Below are 20,474 nucleotides of genomic sequence, written 5' to 3' on the forward strand. Positions count from 1 at the left end.
GCCATCACAGTTTACCTATTCAAGATAATATATAGCCTGTCATCTGTAACACAGTTTACCTATTCAAGATAATATACAGCCTGTCATCTGCCATCACAGTTGACCTATTCAAGATAATACAGTCTGTCATCTGCATCACAGTTTACCTATTCAAGATAATAATATACAGTCTGTCATCTGCCATCAGTTTACCTATTCAAGATAATATACAGCCTGTCATCTGCCATCACAGTTTACCTATTCAAGATAATATACAGCCTGTCATCTGCCATCAGTTTACCTATTCAAGATAATATACAGTCTGTCATCTGGCATCACAGTTTACCTATTCAAGATAATATACAGTCTGTCCTCTGCCATCACAGTTGACCTATTCAAGATAATATACAGTCTGTCATCTGCCATCACAGTTTACCTATTCAAGATAATATACAGTCTGTCATCTGGCATCACAGTTGACCTATTCAAGATAATATACAGTCTGTCATCTGCCATCACAGTTTACCTATTCAAGATAATATACAGTCTGTCATCTGCCATCACAGTTTACCTATTCAAGATAATATACAGTCTGTCATCTGCCATCACAGTTTACCTATTCAAGATAATATACAGTCTGTCATCTGCCATCACAGTTTACCTATTCAAGATAATATACAGTCTGTCATCTGCCATCACAGTTGACCTATTCAAGATAATATACAGTCTGTCATCTGCCATCACAGTTTACCTATTCAAGATAATATACAGTCTGTCATCTGCCATCACAGTTTACCTATTCAAGATAATATACAGTCTGTCATCTGCAACACAGTTTACCTATTCAAGATATACAGTCTGTCATCTGCCATCACAGTTTACCTATTCAAGATAATATACAGTCTGTCGTCTGCCATCACAGTTTACCTATTCAAGATAATATACAGTCTGTCATCTGCCATCACAGTTGACCTATTCAAGATAATATACAGTCTGTCATCTGCCATCACAGTTGACCTATTCAAGATAATATACAGTCTGTCATCTGCCATCACAGTTGACCTATTCAAGATAATATACAGTCTGTCATCTGCCATCACAGTTTACCTATTCAAGATAATATACAGTCTGTCATCTGCCATCACAGTTGACCTATTCAAGATAATATACAGTCTGTCATCTGCCATCACAGTTTACCTATTCAAGATAATATACAGTCTGTCATCTGCAACACAGTTTACCTATTCAAGATATACAGTCTGTCATCTGCCATCACAGTTTACCTATTCAAGATAATATACAGTCTGTCATCTGCCATCACAGTTGACCTATTCAAGATAATATACAGCCTGTCATCTGCCATCACAGTTTACCTATTCAAGATAATATACAGCCTGTCATCTGCCATCACAGTTTACCTATTCAAGATAATATACAGTCTGTCATCTGTCATCACAGTTTACCTATTCAAGATAATATACAGCCTGTCATCTGCCATCACAGTTTACCTATTCAAGATAATATACAGCCTGTCATCTGCCATCACAGTTTACCTATTCAAGATAATATACAGTCTGTCATCTGCCATCACAGTTTACCTATTCAAGATAATATACAGTCTGTCATCTGTCATCACAGTTTACCTATTCAAGATAATATACAGCCTGTCATCTGCCATCACAGTTTACCTATTCAAGATAATATACAGTCTGTCATCTGCCATCACAGTTTACCTATTCAAGATAATAATATACAGTCTGTCATCTGTCATCACAGTTTACCTATTCAAGATAATATACAGTCTGTCATCTGCCATCACAGTTTACCTATTCAAGATAATATACAGTCTGTCATCTGCCATCACAGTTTACCTATTCAAGATAATATACGGTCTGTCATCTGTCATCACAGTTGACCTATTCAAGATAATATACAGTCTGTCATCTGCCCTCACAGTTTACCTATTCAAGATAATATACAGTCTGTCATCTGCCATCACAGTTTACCTATTCAAGATAATATACAGTCTGTCATCTGTCATCACAGTTGACCTATTCAAGATAATATACAGTCTGTCATCTGTCATCACAGTTGACCTATTCAAGATAATATACAGTCTGTCATCTGCCATCACAGTTTACCTATTCAAGATAATATACAGTCTGTCATCTGCCATCACAGTTTACCTATTCAAGATAATATACAGCCTGTCATCTGCCATCACAGTTTACCTATTCAAGATAATATACAGCCTGTCATCTGCCCTCACAGTTTACCTATTCAAGATATACAGTCTGTCATCTGCCATCACAGTTTACCTATTCAAGATAATATACAGTCTGTCATCTGCCATCACAGTTTACCTATTCAAGATAATATACAGCCTGTCATCTGCCATCACAGTTTACCTATTCAAGATAATATACAGCCTGTCATCTGCCCTCACAGTTTACCTATTCAAGATAATATACAGTCTGTCATCTGCCATCACAGTTTACCTATTCAAGATAATATACAGTCTGTCCTCTGCCATCACAGTTTACCTATTCAGGATATACAGTCTGTCATCTGCCATCACAGTTTACCTATTCAAGATAATAATATACAGTCTGTCATCTGCCATCACAGTTTACCTATTCAAGATAATATACAGTCTGTCATCTGTCATCACAGTTTACCTATTCAAGATAATATACAGTCTGTCATCTGCAACACAGTTTACCTATTCAAGATAATAATATACAGTCTGTCATCTGCCATCACAGTTTACCTATTCAAGATAATAATATACAGTCTGTCATCTGCCATCACAGTTTACCTATTCAAGATAATAATATACAGTCTGTCATCTGTCATCACAGTTTACCTATTCAAGATAATATACAGTCTGTCATCTGCCATCACAGTTGACCTATTCAAGATAATATACGGTGATGCGGAAATGACAGTAAAATGGTCAGGAATGTTCATTTATGCACAGATTTGCTCTTCTCATCATAAGGCCTATTGTGAATTGGATTGTGATGGTTTGTAAAAAAAATTAAGTGAGTCCCCATTAGAAGAGTTTGGAAAACACTGGAGTAGAAGAAGAGTTTGGACAACAACACTGGAGTAGAAGAAGAGTTTGGACAACACTGGAGTAGAAGAAGAGTTTGGACAACACTGGAGTAGAGGATGGATAAAGATTTCCATGGAAGGTTTACGTGGTTACAAGGTGATTATGGGCCCTATCGTCGTACGGCGCTATCGTTTGCGCAGCGTTTGCGTGCCTCTTATTGCTATCTTCCCAGCGTCTTAAGCTATCGTCTGCCTCCACCGTCCAGTTTTGCGCTGGGATGACACAGGTGTAGGCGTGGCCCAGGCGTGTCGGTGGGCCTCTAGCCTATCATGTGTCTCGCGCAAGTGTCATTTAGCGCTGTGGGGAAGATACCGTCGGTATGTGCCGAGCGCAAAGAGAGGTTTGGGCGTTGCCCGTTCCAAAATAGGCGTTCCAGCGCAATGTGTTAGAAAAAGGGGCCTTGGGTGCTCTCAATTTTAACGCCAGCAAATAGCTGGTCTTAGTGCAAACAACCCCACTATGCCAGGCGTACGCCTGAGCGCAGACAGTATTCTCCGTGCAGTGCAGGAAATCCTTGCTTGGATACATTTACGCACGGCATGGATGTCACTCTCCTCGCGCCTGCACACACTCTTCTCTCCTCGGAATGCCATGTTGATTTTCAACTATAGCCTACATTGCAGAAAAAACACACCTTGATTTAAAAATGAAAATTTGTTTGTCATGGTTTTATTAGGCTACATAATTCCCGACCATACAGGTTTGTGGTGTGAGGTAACAGTAGATTGCTTTTGAGAAAGTTGTGACGGTGTTGTGCCAAGCTGCCTCTCCCCACCCTGGCGGGCCCAAAACACCCAGGGCACCGACCCGTAGTGTCCGGCCAGTACAGTAACCTCTTTCCCTGCAATTGCACGCATGTAAGACCAGCTTCTCCTGTTCTCCACAGCACGGATGTTGTGACTGCAGTCAATGGCTTAACCAGAGTGGACAATTCTGACACAGGCTATTGAAATAGGCTAGAAGTAAAATCTCACACATTCCTACCCTATTAAAGAAACAAATATTTTTAGATGTGTAGGCCTATGTTATAGCCTATATCAGGGGTGGGCAATTCTTTGTCATGGGGGGCCACATGAGAAACCCAGATTGTTGCCAGGGGCCGAACAAATATTGTCATGCCGTAACCCATGGATGGGTAACTTTGATGATAGAGAGGGCCACAAAAAATTTATTCGCTACCAGGTTTTGCTGAGGGCCGAACGGGGCCAGCGTGAAAAATTTGGTGCATTTGAAGCCACGTTTAGAGGAATAACTCATTTTAAATTAACAGTTGTGATGTCATTATTCAGTCTTAACCACCAATATTTCATCCTTTTCTCATTCACTCCTATGTCACCACCTGCTCTCAGGGCTTGAAATTAAGTTTTTTGACCACCTGCCAATATGGCTGCTAGATTTTAAAGTTACCAGCCAATTAGAATTTCCACTAGCCAAAATGTTTTTCTTGAAATAAATCAGAATATGAGTGGGTTAATTTAAGCATAAGTATCAGTAAGTGGCCCGGCATAATCAAAGCCTGTGTTGAGGGTCACACGAACAAAAATGCAGTCTTGAAGCTAAATAAATCCAAAACCAATGAGTTAATTATTTAAATTTCTAATTCAATGTAGCCTTTTAGTCATAAAGATTATTGAAAGATATTCCATATTCCAGACTGAAATGCTATAACAGAAGTGGAGTATTGGCCAGAATGACATGAACATTTGGACATTTATTCAGCGGGTATCTTGCATGTTGCGTTCAGGTGCACTGTGTAAAAAAAAAAAAAAAAAAAAAAATTTTTTTTTTTTTGCAATTCCATGGCGGGCCACACAGGTGGCGCCCGCGGGCCGCATCCGGCCCGCGGGCCGTAATTTGCCCATGTATGGCCTATATGAACGATGCTTTGGGACATCACTGCGTAATTGCGCGGCGGCCGTCTCTCTCTTCCCTCTCTCATTCCCCCCCCCCCCCTCTCTCGCTCTGTCTCTCTCTCTCACCCTCTCTCTGTTTCATAGCATAGAGCCCTATGTCTCCATGCTGGCCTGAGAAACGCCTCAGGATCCCCCATTCAGAGCTGGCTAATGTGGACAGGGAAAGGGAAGTTTGGGGTCCCCTGCTAGAACTTCTACCTCCGTGACCCGATCCCCGGATAAGCGGTTGAAGATGGATGGATGGATGATGGATGGTTTACAAAAGGGACAAATTGATATAAACGACAGATAGAGGAGAGGTGTATTCAAAACGTGAATGATAAAATATGTATCTGGGGGGGTAAATGAGAAACAACCGTGTATGAAAGACATACCACCAGTAGAGCAAAAAGGATTACGCCACAGCTCCACACATCTGCTCTCCGCCCATCATATTTCTCACCCTGCCGAAGAGAGAGAGAGAGAGATAGAGAGATAGAGACAGAGAGAGGGGGGGGGGGGGGGGACAGAGAGAGAGTGGGGAGGAGACAGAGAGAGGGGGGAGCAGGGAGAGAGAGAGGAGGGAGAGAGAGAGTGGGGGGGGACAGAGAGAGGGGGAAGGAGGGAGAGAGTGGGGGGGAGGGAGAGAGACAGAGAGAGAGAGCACCCATGAATCCAACAACTGATTGTCTGAACACTCAAATGAGCCACACGCCACGGTACGTGATTAAATCCACTGATTTAATCTGCAACTGCGATTTCACAGATGACTTCACCTTGTGCAAGACTCAGAAACGTCTTTCAATAGAAATCTCTGTTAAAAGGAACATTTTAATCCAGCACTTAGTCCATGAGAAAATACTGTGAAAACAGCTTCTCATTCAGAATCACAATCAGAATCACTTTTATTGCCACAATATGAAAATTACATACAAGGAATTTGTCTTGGTGTGTGCATGCAGTGTAATGGCCATGTCAATATACAGAGATAAAGAAGTAGGAAAGATAACTAAAAGACAATCACAACATTGTAAGTGCAATCAAATATGTATACAATATATACATACAATATATACATGAGTGGAGGAGTGTCATTAAATATGAATTCACAATTCACAAAACATTCACGGCAATGTTAAAGGGATACGCCAACATTTTTGGAGATTCGCCTATTTGCCATATTCCCGATAGCATAAGAATGTAGATGCCTTTCTCTCCTCTGTGCGTGCATTAGAGCAGTGGTTCTCAAATGGGGGTCCGTGGACCCCCAGGGGTCCGTGGCACTTTGCCAGGGGGTCCGCGAAAAGTTTTCACGTAAAAAAAAAAAAAAAAGTTTTTTTTTTTTTTTTTTTTTTTTTTTTTTTAATTAAAAAATAAAATGCTACATGTTACTTATTCCTTCTCAAACTACTTCCTACATGGTGCTAGTCTATCAAAATATCTTGGCTGTCATTGATTGTGTTGCATAGTGGTTTTCTGTACTGTTGACAAATTGTGATATTGTAAGTCGCTTTGGACAAAACAAAAGCGTCTGCTAAATGACGTAATGTAAATGTAATGTAATAAAAAAAAATATATATTTTTTTTTTGCAAAATCTTCATAGTTCAACGAAATAGTTTATGCTTTAAATCTAAAATGGTTCATGGATTACATTCTATTAACAAACCTATCAAATTAAAAGTCAAGCACGTTACAGTGGAAACAATTAAGCTTAGCCCAAAATCACAAATCAGAATGAGGGGGTCCCCGGTATATTTTCTATCTTGTAAGGGGTCCTTGGCTGAAAAACATTTGAGAACCTCTGCATTAGAGAGTCCGTTTCACCCCTCACTGCTAGTTAGCTTAGCATTACAATGGCAGTCTATGGGACAGCTGCCTACCCCCGTTCAGTCGCCCCAACATACACATTAAACAGCGCCAGAAACACTCAGATGTACACGTTTGACTTGTGTTCTCGCCACACGATTAAATAATAATCCAAAGTTACGGGAAGCGGTCGTTTTCAAAGTAAATCCAGAACGAGAACAAAAAGGGTTCCCTCTCTAACCAAAGTTACTTCCTCGTTTGTCTGAGGCCCATAGCCTGCCATTGTAATGCTAAGCTAAATAGCAGTGAGGGGTAAAACGGGCTTTCTTAAATATATATTTTTTTCCAGATTTTTTATCCCATTTTTATCCCCCTTTCTAATGCATGCACAGAGGAGAGAAAGACATCTGCATGCTAGTTATACTATCGGGAATATGGCAAATAGGCGAATCTCCACAAATGTTGGCGTATCTTTTTAACCCATTGATACCTGGTGCAGCATTTATGTGTGAATCCCTTTAAGACCACGTCACACGGTTCGCGGTCTTAAAGGGATACACACACAAATGAGGGATATACACGCAAATGCTGCATCAGGTATCAATGGGTTAAGAGTGGACTCTTACCCGTATAACTTCTGGGCAAGCATAGTGTGGTGATCTGAAAGGTAATGGAAATATTTTAGATCAGATATACTAAGCAGCATTAAAAGAATTACAATACTACAGTATTACAATACAATACTACAGTATTACATATGTGTCCTGTATATAGATGTTGTTGTTTTTTTGCTACTCTGCTAGCCATTTTTCTCCAATATTTCCTAGTGCATATTTATTACTGTATGTGTGATGTTCCTGGTTACTCTGCCCGCTATTCTTATTCTAGTACAATATAGCACATATACTGTACGTGTATACTGCAAGTTCCCTACAGACAAACTATGAGTCATTTTGGAGTGGACACTATTTATAAACACACACGCACACACACACACACACACACACACACACACACACACACACACACACACACACACACACACACACACACACAGCTGGTACTCACCCACAGCTGGTCTCTAACAGACTGTCCCCCACCTGTAGGGAAGCCATGCCAAAGTCAGCAATACGGATGTTGTTCTTCTCATCCAGGAGCAGGTTCTCAGGCTTCAGGTCTCTGTGACTGCACACATACAACACAAACTATTATTAGGCAGCGTCAGACAAACGCGTTTAGGGGTGGAAAAATCATTTGTGTATGTATACACTATCGTTAAAAAAATTGAGAAGTTAAGTCTCTGCCAGTTCCCACTCCTAATCAGTTTAATCAGGAGTTTAGCTGTCTAGAACTGTTTGTAGTTTGAATACTGGCTCATGCTCTCTACTCTTCTCTCACTCTATACACCAGTGATTACCAACCAGTGGTACGTGTACCCCTGGGGGTATTTGAGCAGATTCCAGGTACGTAGAAAGATTGGGGGTTATATTTTATTTACTTACTTCCAAAATGATTAATATTCCAAGTAATTTAATAAGTCCATTGCTAAAATGGTATGTGCGCGCCACACAGTCTCCTCCCATATACACCCCGCACCCCCCCCCCCCCCCCCCCCCCCACGGCAGATGTCATCACGACTAGGTTTCACACATATCAACCAGATATCTTAGTTACAAGATTGAGTTAACAAAGCAGTTTTGTGTTTATATGTGTGGTATTTATTCATTTTTGGGAATTCACGATCTTTAGAAAGCATTCGCTTATGTTGGCTGGCTCTGACTCAACAGGGACTAGTTCTCGTCTCTGTTGCTAGGTCGTTACTGAGGGTCGGGATACTTGCTGGAGTAGTAAACTAGGGTTCATTACACACAAGAGTCTACTGGATGTGACTAATTGTTTTCCAGTTATTAGCCAGACCCCATGTATTTCCAGGTAAACAGAGACAACACTAGCAAAAAGATTTGTATTTATTTTGAGAGCAAATTGCGGCACAATATGAATAGATTTTGTTTATATCTTTTATTTCATTGGTTCGTTGTATAATGGTAATATTACACTTGAGGGGTTGCTTTATCGTCATTATTGGCACTTCCTTCCTTGGTCCTGCTGCATCACTGTCATGCAGTAAAGAACATCCTCTCGTATAATATTGCTTCAATAAACAACACCAGAACAAGTTGAGAAAATATTTGTCTTCGGGTTTTGCAACTAGTGGCTGAAAGGGGGAATGACAAATGATGATGCCAAGGAATTAAGTACTATTGTGCTTGTGTGAATGTTTATGTGTTTATTTAAATGTTTGCCTATAGCTTACACTGAGTGAGTAATCATATCTGGCATTTGTACTATAAAAAATATAAAATAATTTCACGGTTCTCAAATTGTTTTCAGACCAAAGACCTCCAAAAAGATTTGTGGATAGAGAGCATTGGTGGAGAATTAGTGGAGGAACCCCCAACGATCACTACACACACGCACACACACACGCACGCACGCACGCACGCACACACACACACACACACACACACACACACACGCACGCACACACACGATGCACCTCATCTGGGAGCGTTTTGGCCAGGCGCTCTCATCAAATCTATGCAATAACCAACCAGATGGAGTGACTGTGGCAGAAGTCCAAGGCAGAGATGATCTGCCTGAAGAACTTCCTGGCCTCTTTAGGGGTCAGCCGGCCCTTCTTCACTAAGTAGTCAAACAGCTCCCCTCCTGACACATGCTCCAACACCAGGTACCTGCCAACACACAGGGAGGAACGCTGTGATACTCATCTTCATCCACTAGAATCATCTCCTAGTCCCTCAATCAACGCTTTTCCCAATCAATCATCAAGTTGTGATGTTCAGGGCGTTGTTTTGGAATGAAGTGTTTGTTGTACACACTTTCCCTCAACCTGCCATGTCTATTTCTACTTAAGATTATGATTTCCGACATTTCCCAGAATGACTTTCATCCCTTAGGCCAACGCCGATATGCTTTGCGCCTGCAGTGCATTCTGGTCTACTGAGGCTACTGTCAGAAATGGGAGAAAGTGGTATTTCGGCCTCTTCTAAGATAGATCGTGAGTCTAGAAAGAAGCCCTTGCTCTTTGATTCTGAGGGACTGACACCAAAACCTGATGTTTACTGTTGATGGTTTACACAGCTGCTGCCAAATGCTACTGTACCTGTCCTGCACTGTGACGTCATGTCACTGTACCTGCCCTGCACTGTGACATCATGTCACTGTACCTGTCCTGCACTGTGACATCATGTCACTGTACCTGTCCTGCACTGTGACATCATGTCACTGTACCTGTCCTGCACTGTGACATCATGTCACTGTACCTGTCCTGCACTGTGATGTCATGTCACTGTATCTGTCCTGCACTGTGACATCATGTCACTGTACCTGTCCTGCACTGTGACGTCATGTCACTGTACCTGTCCTGCACTATGACGTCATGTCACTGTACCTGTCCTGCACTATGACGTCATGTCACTGTACCTGTCCTGCACTGTGATGTCATGTCACTGTACCTGTCCTGCACTGTGACGTCATGTCACTGTACCTGTCCTGCACTGTGACGTCATGTCACTGTATCTGTCCTGCACTGTGACGTCATGTCACTGTACCTGTCCTGCGCTATGACGTCATGTCACTGTACCTGTCCTGCGCTGTGACATCATGTCACTGTACCTGTCCTGCGCTGTGACGTCATGTCGTCTACGTTTGGCCAGTTATAATGAGAGAAATACACCACTAAAAAACCAATGGCCCAAATGCAAAGTACATCACCAATATATATACAGTATATATATATATTTTTTAACCAATGTTAAAGTGTTTTGGACAAATCATAAACAAATACAGGAGAGATAGGAAATAGTGAGAATGAGGGCGATGGAATCAAATTGATATAGCCCTTAAGAGTAGCATTTATCCATCTCTGTCTTCAGCATGAAAATAGGCCGTGCTGGGCCCAGCTGCACGGAGCCTCTCAATGTACAATGAACTCACAGATATTTGTTATTCTCGTAAACGTCATGCAGCTTCAACACATGCGGATGCTCAATCAGTTTCAGAATGGCAATCTCCCTCTCCACCTGGCCAGAGAGAGAGAGAGAGAGAGAGAGAGAGAGAGAGAGAGAGAGAGAGAGAGAGAGAGAGAGAGAGAGAGATGTTGTGGATACGAGCATTTCAATCACAGTTGAGGAATTCAAATGAGCAGACACAGTGCATATATACCAGCCAGACAGTATCAGGACCTACTGAATCACACAGAATCAAGGCAAGGCTAGGCAAGTTTATTTGTATACATACCACATTCCATAAAGGGTGGATTCAAAGTGCTTATATTACATAATAGATCAAAAGCAAAGAAGAGCATAGAATCACTTTCACTAATTCAGAAGTCAAATGTAGAGATTATGAAGCAATCTTGTAGAGAGAGAGAGAGTACAAAATGTAATGCATGAACTCATCATCAGCAACAACAACAGCAGCATCATACCTTCATCAGAACTGACTCGGACAGCTTCTCTCTGTTCACTATTTTGATCGCTACCTTCTGAGCCGTAATGCAATGGATGCCAAGCTTGACCAGTCCTGAAAGACAGAGAGACGGAGAGAGACAGAGAGAGAGGGAGAGGGAGAGAGAGAGAGAGAGAGAGAGAGAGGGAGAGAGAGAGAGAGACAGAGAGAGGGAGAGGGAGAGAGAGAGAGAGAGACAGAGAGAGAGACAGAGAGAGAGAGAGAGACAGAGAGAGAGAGGGAGAGAGAGAGAGAGAGAGAGAGAGGGAGAGAGAGAGAGAGAGGGAGAGAGAGAGAGAGAGAGAGAGAGAGAGAGAGGAGAGAGAGAGAGAGAGAGAGAGAGAGAGAGAGAGAGAGAGAGAGAGAGAGAGAGAGAGGCAAGAGGGGACAGAAAGGTAAAAAGAGGTCATGCAATGCTTGCTACTTCGATCACATATTTGCAAAGTACAATATGAAAACTAAACTAATTAATACAATAAATCCGTTTTAAATAACTTGTCACATTGATATTAAGCTTTATATCATTTTTAAAGCAAAAACAATTTGGTATATACTCACCTGTCTGTCCCTTCCCCAGTGTCTTTTCCAGTCGGTAGGGCCCAACATATTGAGCTGACTGACTCAGAGACAGTTCCTTACTCATACTGCTCCTACTGCAGGCTGCACACTACTATTACTGCACTGTGCTTATTGCAATGACTGTGATATTATACAGCTGGGAAGTTATTGTGGAATACAGTGCCAGACTCAAAAGATGGATGACTTTTAGCTTCAGTGATACAAATAGTAACACTGCTACTTTGAGATTTACTGGGAGAGCATGTACAAAATGGAGCCAAACTGGTCCTGACCTATAACTTTTAGATGATAATTGAACATTTTCCATCTAAACCCAATGCACTGAAACAACTCTACTTCTCCCTTTTGCAAAAGTAGGGTACATTCGTACATTTGATTTGAAGTACAGCAAACATGTAGGCTATATAATTGGACTCAATAGCTTGCAGTTATAGAGGTAGGCAAAAGCTGAGAAACTGATATATGACACAAATACAAGGCTGTTATGCATTAAATACTGACCACCACTACTCTAAAGATACACATGACAAGGTTTGACGAACTAACGTTAATGAATTTTGCCTCTGTACAACATCAGTTTATTTTGTATTAGCCCAACGTTACATGTCGTTACCTCATTAGGCTATAGGTAATATGAAAATTAACGAAGCGCACGGGTTTTCTGTGTGTATTTCACGTCTGCGGTAAAGATGTATACCTTTCGCTGGCCTCGTCTGTCCATGAAATGTTAAATATGTGTACTGATCATTAGTATTGCAATTTTTATCAATTAAATCCACTGTGTCAGGCCTATTTTTACAGGTGGAACAGCATGCTATTTAGCCTCACAGCACAGCACAGCAACACAGCTAGCTTAGCTTCAACGCCTATCCGCGTCTCTCTCGCTGTCTGTCAAAACCGACACCTCTTAAAGTTTCTCAGCATCACGAAATGGTGTGTTTTTTCGTCGGACGGCCACATTCTCGCAATTTTTGGAGAGGAGAGACGTAACGTTATTCCTCGCAAAACAAGCATCTTTTAGCGTAGCACCCTCCCCCTCCCTCTCTCTACATCCCAGGATCACAGCATCTTCTCCCTCTCCTTTGGCGTGTCCTCCCTCACCGGCTGGCTGATACACAGGTGGAAAAAAACAGAAAGATATGGGCAGATACACCCGCACTGCTCTCCACCGCCTTATCCCCTGTCCTGAATATAGCCCCCGCTGGGTAACGGGCCCCGGTTATTATTAAAATCCCTTAGCTTTTCTTGCCGTAAATCGATATTTTCTCTCTCTCCTCTTCCTTCCTTCGTCTCATTCGCATCATCAGCATCCGGGTCCCACTCCCCACTCTCTCCATCCTCTCGCGCTGCTGCCCCCGCCCTCCTCCTCATCTTCCCTCAAAATACGCTTATCTCTGCATCCACTTCAGTCCCTCCCTCCCGGCCAGGCCACGCAGCGGCTGGCTGCCTGGGGCCTGTGCTGCTGCTGCGCGGGCAGGACAGAACAGGACAGACACCTCGCTCATTATAAAGTGGCTTATTAGGAAAGAGGTTTGTAAGCATCATCGGAGACAGCTCAGGGGAAGTTAGGGAGGCATCCGAAAGATAACTTCTGTTAGGTGTCCTGCAGGGAACTGTCCTGCTGCAGCTATATGAGGAATAATAATAACCATAATCATAATCATAATAATAATACCACCTGTAATAATAATAATAATACAATAAAATAAACATGCTACTTCAACATGCTATTTTTTGTTTCCTTGTGTTTTATTTTCTTTGACTTAGACTTTCTCACCCCCCAGTGTGCCCCCGCGGTCTCCCCACTGACATGATCCTGAATCTGTTTGAATCTGAATCTGAATTTGTAGATCAGTGGTTCCAGTGGGCTCGCCAGCAAGCGGATGAATTGTTAAACTTCAGAAGTGAACACAAGTAGAGAATGTAGAAGAATGACTGTTCTGATCATAGTTTAGTTTCTGTGTTCTGTTCTCTCTCTATACCTGCAATACAGACAGTCGTGTAGTTCTGGGACAAAATCATGGCTAACAATAAAACATTCTCAGATTTGGGTCAGCGAGACAAAACCTGTCCAAATGTGAACTGAATTGGGGTCCTTGGTATGAAAAGGGTTGAGAATCACTGTTAGATCTATGGGCTTGTTCTCTGTAAGCTCCTTTGTGATGACGGGCCATAAATACGCTACATTTGACCTGAGTGAAAAAGCGTCTAAAGCAGCATTATTTTAAAAGCCTCTAAAACAACATTGTTTTAGGGTGAGGCGAGCACAGCTCTTTCAGACAGGGTGGCCCTGTGGGGAAACTGTTTCAAACTAAAGCGACATCCACACAAATGGTGTTCCTTGTTGAATAGACGTGTTTGCTGTTATTGTGTTATTCTGATTCAAATAAATCACACAGGGGATAGCACGGTTTTATAAAAAGGGTAAGTAGGCCATTTTAATTTATCATCTGCTAAGTGCCTTGAAACATCTCTAAAAAGTCTCAATTTTGAAAAGTGTGTGGCTAATTCCCCAAAGCCCAGCTTCAGTTGTTTGATTTGCATGCAGCCACAAGGCAGTCATGGACACCATGGGGCAGCCATGGGGCGGCTTTAGCTCAGGAGGTAGAGTGGGTCGGCCAATGACGCAAGGGTTGGCGGTTCGATCCCCGCTCCCTCCCAGCTGCCGTCGCTGTGTCCCTGGGCAAGACACTTAACCCTCCTTGCTGGTGCGTGGCAGCCTGCCGCCCTCGGTGTATGAATGGGTGAATGTAGACTATCTACTGATTGTAAAGCGCTATATAAATGCAGGCCATTTACCATTTACCATGGAGCAGAGCTATGTGGAAAAGATACTCACCCTGCTATTTTCCGGCTCGTTCAGATGGGCCATGCTCTGCCTCTTATAAGGTCAAAGCAAGTAGAGGCCTGGTCCCGGGCTACAGGGAAGAGCTGTTCTGATTTGATGGGGCCTTCGCTGTCTTCCTGGCAACTCACCCTGGAGAAGAAACCAACTAAAGTGAAGCTGACTGGTAGCATGGAAGACACCAGTCACCGCTGCCTAGCCCAGGAGAAAATGCCTAATAAGTGTCTGTCAGACAGATATTAAATGAGGAACTTGGTAGAAGTTACAGTGACATGGTGTTACAGTGCCATGGTGTTACAGTGGTGTTACAGTGCCACTGTGTTACAGTGCCATGGTGTTACAGTGGTGTTACAGTGCCACGGTGTTACAGTGCCACGGTGTTACAGTGCCATGGTGTTACAGTGCCATGGTGTTACAGTGGTGTTACAGTGCCACGGTGTTACAGTGCCACAGTGTTACAGTGCCACAGTGTTACAGTGCCACAGTGTTACAGTGTCATGGTGTTACAGTGCCATGGTGTTACAGTGCCACGGTGTTACAGTGCCATGGTGTTACAGTGTTACAGTGACATGATGTTACAGTGGTGTTACAGTGCCACGGTGTTACAGTGCCATGGTGTTACAGTGGTGTTACAGTGCCATGGTGATACAGTGCCATGGTTGCCCCACAAGCAGGATATGATTTGATTTGATTTGATTTGATTTGACGGTTACAAATTGAAATACAGTGTACTAAACAAAGTACAGACACGGATCTCAAAGAATAACATCAAGGATAAAGCACAATAAAGTCAAGACTTATTTCCATTGTGGTCCTTGGTCTAAAACAGGTAGATAAAAAAACAACAACAACAACAACAATATAAACATAAAATAATTAAGAGAAGCATTCAATACAGTATGATTTATGCAATGAGAGATGAGAAACATACATATCAAAATACACAAAAGAAGCTGTACATCAGAGCTTAGACAAGGACTTGTTCAAGAAGCCACAATTTGACCTTCTTCTTGAAAACACTTTGGCTGCTTGTACACTTTAAGTGGAGGGGCAACATGTTCCAATTTTTAGCCCCGATAAATTTAAAAGAGCACTTACCTAGGTTTGTTTTAAAGCCAGGTAGACGTAAGTCAGCAGTACTGGCTCTAGTGTTGTGGGAGTGTGTATCTCCACTCCTCTGAAAGTGATTGCTAAGATATTCAGGGGCTCTGTTGTTATAGATGTTATGAACAATGTTAAGTTGGAGCTGGACATATCTAGCATCCACGGGGAGCCAGCCCAGCTTCTGGAGGAGTACTTTTCCCATATGAAGAATTGAAAAGACTGTGGAGGCAGGGGACCAAAGCTGAGGGCAGAATAGTGAGGACAAAACCTCACAATCATAAACTGTAAGGTTTTCAAGACAGATGGAAATGTAATTTGCTATATCTTCTAACCTCATAATCTTGCAGCCAATATATATTTTACTGTTGACAGTCCGATAACCAATAACATTTCTCCATGTGAACTTTAAAGCAGAGATTTTGGAAGCTTGTCTGTGATCCTTTGAGCCTTTCGTTAAGCTCCTTCACAGCATCAGGACCTTCTCTTCTCTCTTTCGTTAAGCTCCTTCACAGCATCAGGACCTTCTCTTGTCCAGAAGTACAGAGGAGGTTACTCTGGAAAACCAGCTAAAAAGCCAGCTTTATTGTGTCTATGTTTTATTGTTTTATATTTCTGTAAAGCGTTTTGTAAACAGCTTTGGTTCTCGCATTGCTTACTGTTTGTGTTGTTTTTATTGTTTGTTTTAAATAAAGCTCTTTGTAAACTCAGCTTTTTGAATGGTGCAATACAATGAAGTTCATTGTTATTATATTGTCGCAAACAAATCCCATTGGCTCCCACCATCTCCGATATCTGGTGAGAACAACTTTTTTTCAGGCCCCTCCTCCTATCCTTCCCAACAAAGGAGGAGACGCCCATTATCACAGCTTAGACTGAAAGAGTGACATTAGAGGCCTTTGTGCAGGTTCTAATGAGAGAGCTAAATAGAGGTTAACAAGTTCTTTCTAGGAGGAAAATCCCGTTTTTGGCACCTGGCTGATCAGCACCATGGAGAGTTCCAAATAACCATAGCATTTAAGCATGATAAAAGACAGTAACCAACATTTCTGATCAGGATTGAATAAACTCATCAATTCAATTTCAGCTGAGCTGAGGAATTGGATTTTTTGGGGGATAGGAAGCAGAATTGGAATTGTATTAGAATTTCAGGACATTGAATTTAATTCTGTGCAATTTTATGAAATCTACATATCTGATCTTACATGTTTTAATATGATCAACACAGAATATCATAACATGTTTAAGGTACCTTTCACATGATATTTAATGCATAACATGTAGGATACTCATAATCGATGCATATTTGATTTGTTCAACGGTATTTTATTTGATTCAGAATGTTTGCTGTAGGATGTTGAGCAAGTCAAGACAATCTTTCTTAGAAGTGGAATTTTATGGAATCTCATGGAATTCAATTCTGTTTCATGTCATTCCAATTCCAATCATAATTCTGTTTCCTTAGAGCTGGGTGGACCCAACTCCAGGAACTGAATTGGAATTCATGCATTCTCAATTCAATTCATTTCACTGATATTCAAACATAATCATCAACCATACAAGCAAACAAATGCCCCTTGCACTGTAAATTGAATTACAAAGAGGCATATTTAAGCATGTACATGTAAGTCAGTTTGTCAGTTGCAGGGCAAGGGATCAAGGGAATAAACTACACATTTTTGCCTTTATTGTAAAATATTTATATGTTCTGTGCATAGATAATTTACAGTACATTCAAGTGTCTGTTACAGCACAATATGATATAACATTGATGAAAAACAACAACTAACATTTCAGGTTCAAAGAATGTCTAGCTATAGCTGTCATCATCACCCCTTCTCCAGTTTTTCAGATGGTTCAGTCCAGTGAATGAGCAAGGAGGGGAATGCTGGGAAGGTGGAGGACCTTGTAGAAGTGAAGCTGTGATAGGAAAACCAAAGATGGGAAAAGTTATGCGATTGCAATATTACACATAATAGTGATTTAAAATCTTTAAATTTGATATGAAATACAGTAAGACCAATTGGATTATAGGGAAATCCAGCCTAAAAACAGAAATCTTATGTTTTTTTTGTTTTTGTTTTTAGTGTCCAGTCAGTCTCTAATTTGTTGTGAACCTTGGTTGTCTGTTTTCTACTAGAAAGATTCAGACATTGATTGATCGCTGTGGGGTCACAGGAAATGCATGAATTCTATTTTAGGGCGGATTCTCACGTGGTTATTCTGACAGAAATCAACAATTATGAACGATAATCAATAATGTCAACATACACTCTGTTGAGATCCATTTCCTCACATTTCAGGATCCCTCTGACAGGGTCTTTATACAGGCCTGGAAGGCATCGATCAGATCCTTACAGTTCTCTTCTCCTTTCTCTCTGACGCTGAAACACAAAACCAGGTTTTACAATCGGCACACTACTAACCACATATCTTTACACATGCAGTCAATCAAATCTTTATTATCCTGTGAGGTCAGTTTCTAGACAGGGTTCACATAACATAACACAAAATACATAACAAAGGACACTTGTAACTAATGCCCCCCACCCCCCTTTTATTTAACCACATACACATACAGCACCAAAAGCGATACTAAAATCTGTATAACATTACTGACTGATGACACTGGTGGAGTGAGGTAGTTCGCTGGACACTCATAAGCCAAATACACACACACACACACACACACACACACACACACACACATACACACACACACGCGCGCACACACACACACACACACACACACACACACACACACACACACACACACTGCAGCTCAATACAGTTGTCACTCTTAATTGAAGTGCTTAAGGGACTTAAGAGGATTTCAGTGCGAGTTATGACATGACCGTGTGTAGACTGCAGAGAGACATGAACAATAAATCGCCAAACATCTGAGGAGTTGTGGCACTTGAATTTGTACGGACGACACGTGGAAATGACATCTCTAAACTTAATCCACACATGCATGAAAGGGGATTATTGCAGTCCGGCGTGACGTCACGGCGGCTGCATGTGTATTCGAGGATGTACGAGATGCAGCAGTGGGTAATCTGTGTGCAGTGATCACTGAGCTGGACATACATCAAATGTCCACTCCTGCAAGAGTGCACGTAACACGAGCCAGCTGCCTGGAATGTGCCAACTCTCTGCCTATTTTAAACCTTGACTCTATTTCTGCCACACGTGACATATACTGCATGTTACTAGAAGGGCCACCTGTGTCAATGCCATTCCACTTGGTCCTTGCGTTATAAAGTGGATTTGCTAAAAAGCTGTGAGTATTCTCCACTAAACCCTCATTAGAGCTAACGATCGATCGCCCCCCACACACTCTCTTAACGAGTCGAGCCCATGATGACAAGTCAAGGGGAATAAATCGGATGTCATGCGTGGAAGTCAACGAGTTGTGACTGGGAATGGCAAAAGCATTTTGTTGGGCCGTGTGGAGTGGATGGGAAGTGATCCGCTCTTTAGCTGTAGCCCAAACACACGGCGCACTAAATTATACAAAGACAGTCAGAGAAAGAGGCGCGAGGCACCAACGCTCACCAGGCATTGTTACGCATAACTTGGCTGCAGCAAATTAAACCATTCCATGTGGGACTTTGAATACACACACTCGGATAAATACCACTTTCAACATCCATAGTTTTACAGTGCAAGTGTCTGAACTCACCATTTGTCCACATCCTCTTTGATGACCTGGCAAGGTGCTGGCATGCAGGCTGCATCAGAGTCTGGCATTTTGACAGAAAGAAAGCTGGAGTTTGTGGAAGTCTGGTGCTGTGAGAGCTATACAGTCAAGTGGAAGTAGGCTTGATTATGGAGATGGGAGGGAGGGAGAGAGGGAGGGACGGAGGAGAGAGGGAGGAGAGAGGGAAGGAGGGGGAGGTATGACAGTGAGAGCATTAGCTGACAAGAGGGAGACATCATGGAGAATATGTAATAAACTGAAACATATAGGATCGTTTGGGAAACCGTGTGATCTCTTGTTTCCAGTCTGACTTTCCTACTTTTTGCAGGTTGTTTACTGTAAGTAAAGACTGATGACACAACAGCCATGGCTGAGGTCCTGTTTCACCTTTTCACCCTCACTCACTTTCTCTGGACTTCCCTTTCCATCCATGCACAATTGTACAGCATCCTATTAAAGGCATTCTTCAAGTTCTTTAATTCCTGTCCTTTGTCTTACTGTCTCTCATGAATATGCAGATACCTGATCTTTTGAGTCACCCGGTATGCATTACAAAGACGTGATAATGCATCTACCTACTCACTACAGGGGAGCTGCCATAGCAGTTTTTCCAGAGGGAGCTTGTTTTGTTTAACAATGTTTTGTTGGCTTAAAAGGTTGAGTGCAGAGTTGTAGCTCTTGGTTAACTGATAAAACGTTGAATGAGCTATACTTGAAATTAAACATTAATTTTGTGGGGGGTTTTTTACATGAAAGGTTATAGGTTAATCTAATTTGGGACACACATTGGTTTGTGTCTGACATTCAGCTCACACTGACAGCACAAATAGGAACACGCATTTGAGAAATACATTTAGCCTACAGTTCCAGGTAGGGATGCACGATATATCGGCAATCATATCGGTATCGGCCGATGTTGG

At 41.9% G+C, this 20,474-nt stretch overlaps 1 protein-coding gene and 1 long non-coding RNA gene across 3 annotated transcripts in view; both read right to left on the bottom strand.

Annotated features, from left to right (window-relative positions):
• The window catches only part of LOC310775483 (serine/threonine-protein kinase BRSK2-like), a gene marked incomplete at both ends in the record, with an annotated part of 30,067 nt that extends 18,098 nt beyond the window's left edge, over positions 1 to 11,969 (bottom strand). For both annotated transcript variants that reach the window (XM_083635635.1, XM_083635634.1), the window contains 7 exons: positions 5,385 to 5,453; positions 7,423 to 7,456; positions 7,865 to 7,981; positions 9,409 to 9,549; positions 10,814 to 10,899; positions 11,307 to 11,401; positions 11,885 to 11,969. In XM_083635635.1, coding sequence (XP_083491761.1) covers positions 5,385 to 5,453; positions 7,423 to 7,456; positions 7,865 to 7,981; positions 9,409 to 9,549; positions 10,814 to 10,899; positions 11,307 to 11,401; positions 11,885 to 11,969 — 627 coding nt within the window. The remainder of the gene's footprint in view (positions 1 to 5,384; positions 5,454 to 7,422; positions 7,457 to 7,864; positions 7,982 to 9,408; positions 9,550 to 10,813; positions 10,900 to 11,306; positions 11,402 to 11,884) is intronic.
• Positions 11,970 to 17,522: 5,553 nt separating this feature from the next.
• Positions 17,523 to 19,658, bottom strand: LOC310776142. The gene is made up of 3 exons (XR_014552693.1): positions 19,537 to 19,658; positions 18,123 to 18,235; positions 17,523 to 17,771 (listed from the first exon to the last, which is right to left on the bottom strand). It is a non-coding gene; the product is annotated as an uncharacterized lncRNA (long non-coding RNA).
• Positions 19,659 to 20,474: the final 816 nt, after the last annotated feature.

Source organism: Poromitra crassiceps (genome assembly GCF_964638095.1).
Source record: "Poromitra crassiceps genome assembly, chromosome: 4".
Classification (NCBI taxonomy): domain Eukaryota; kingdom Metazoa; phylum Chordata; class Actinopteri; order Beryciformes; family Melamphaidae; genus Poromitra; species Poromitra crassiceps.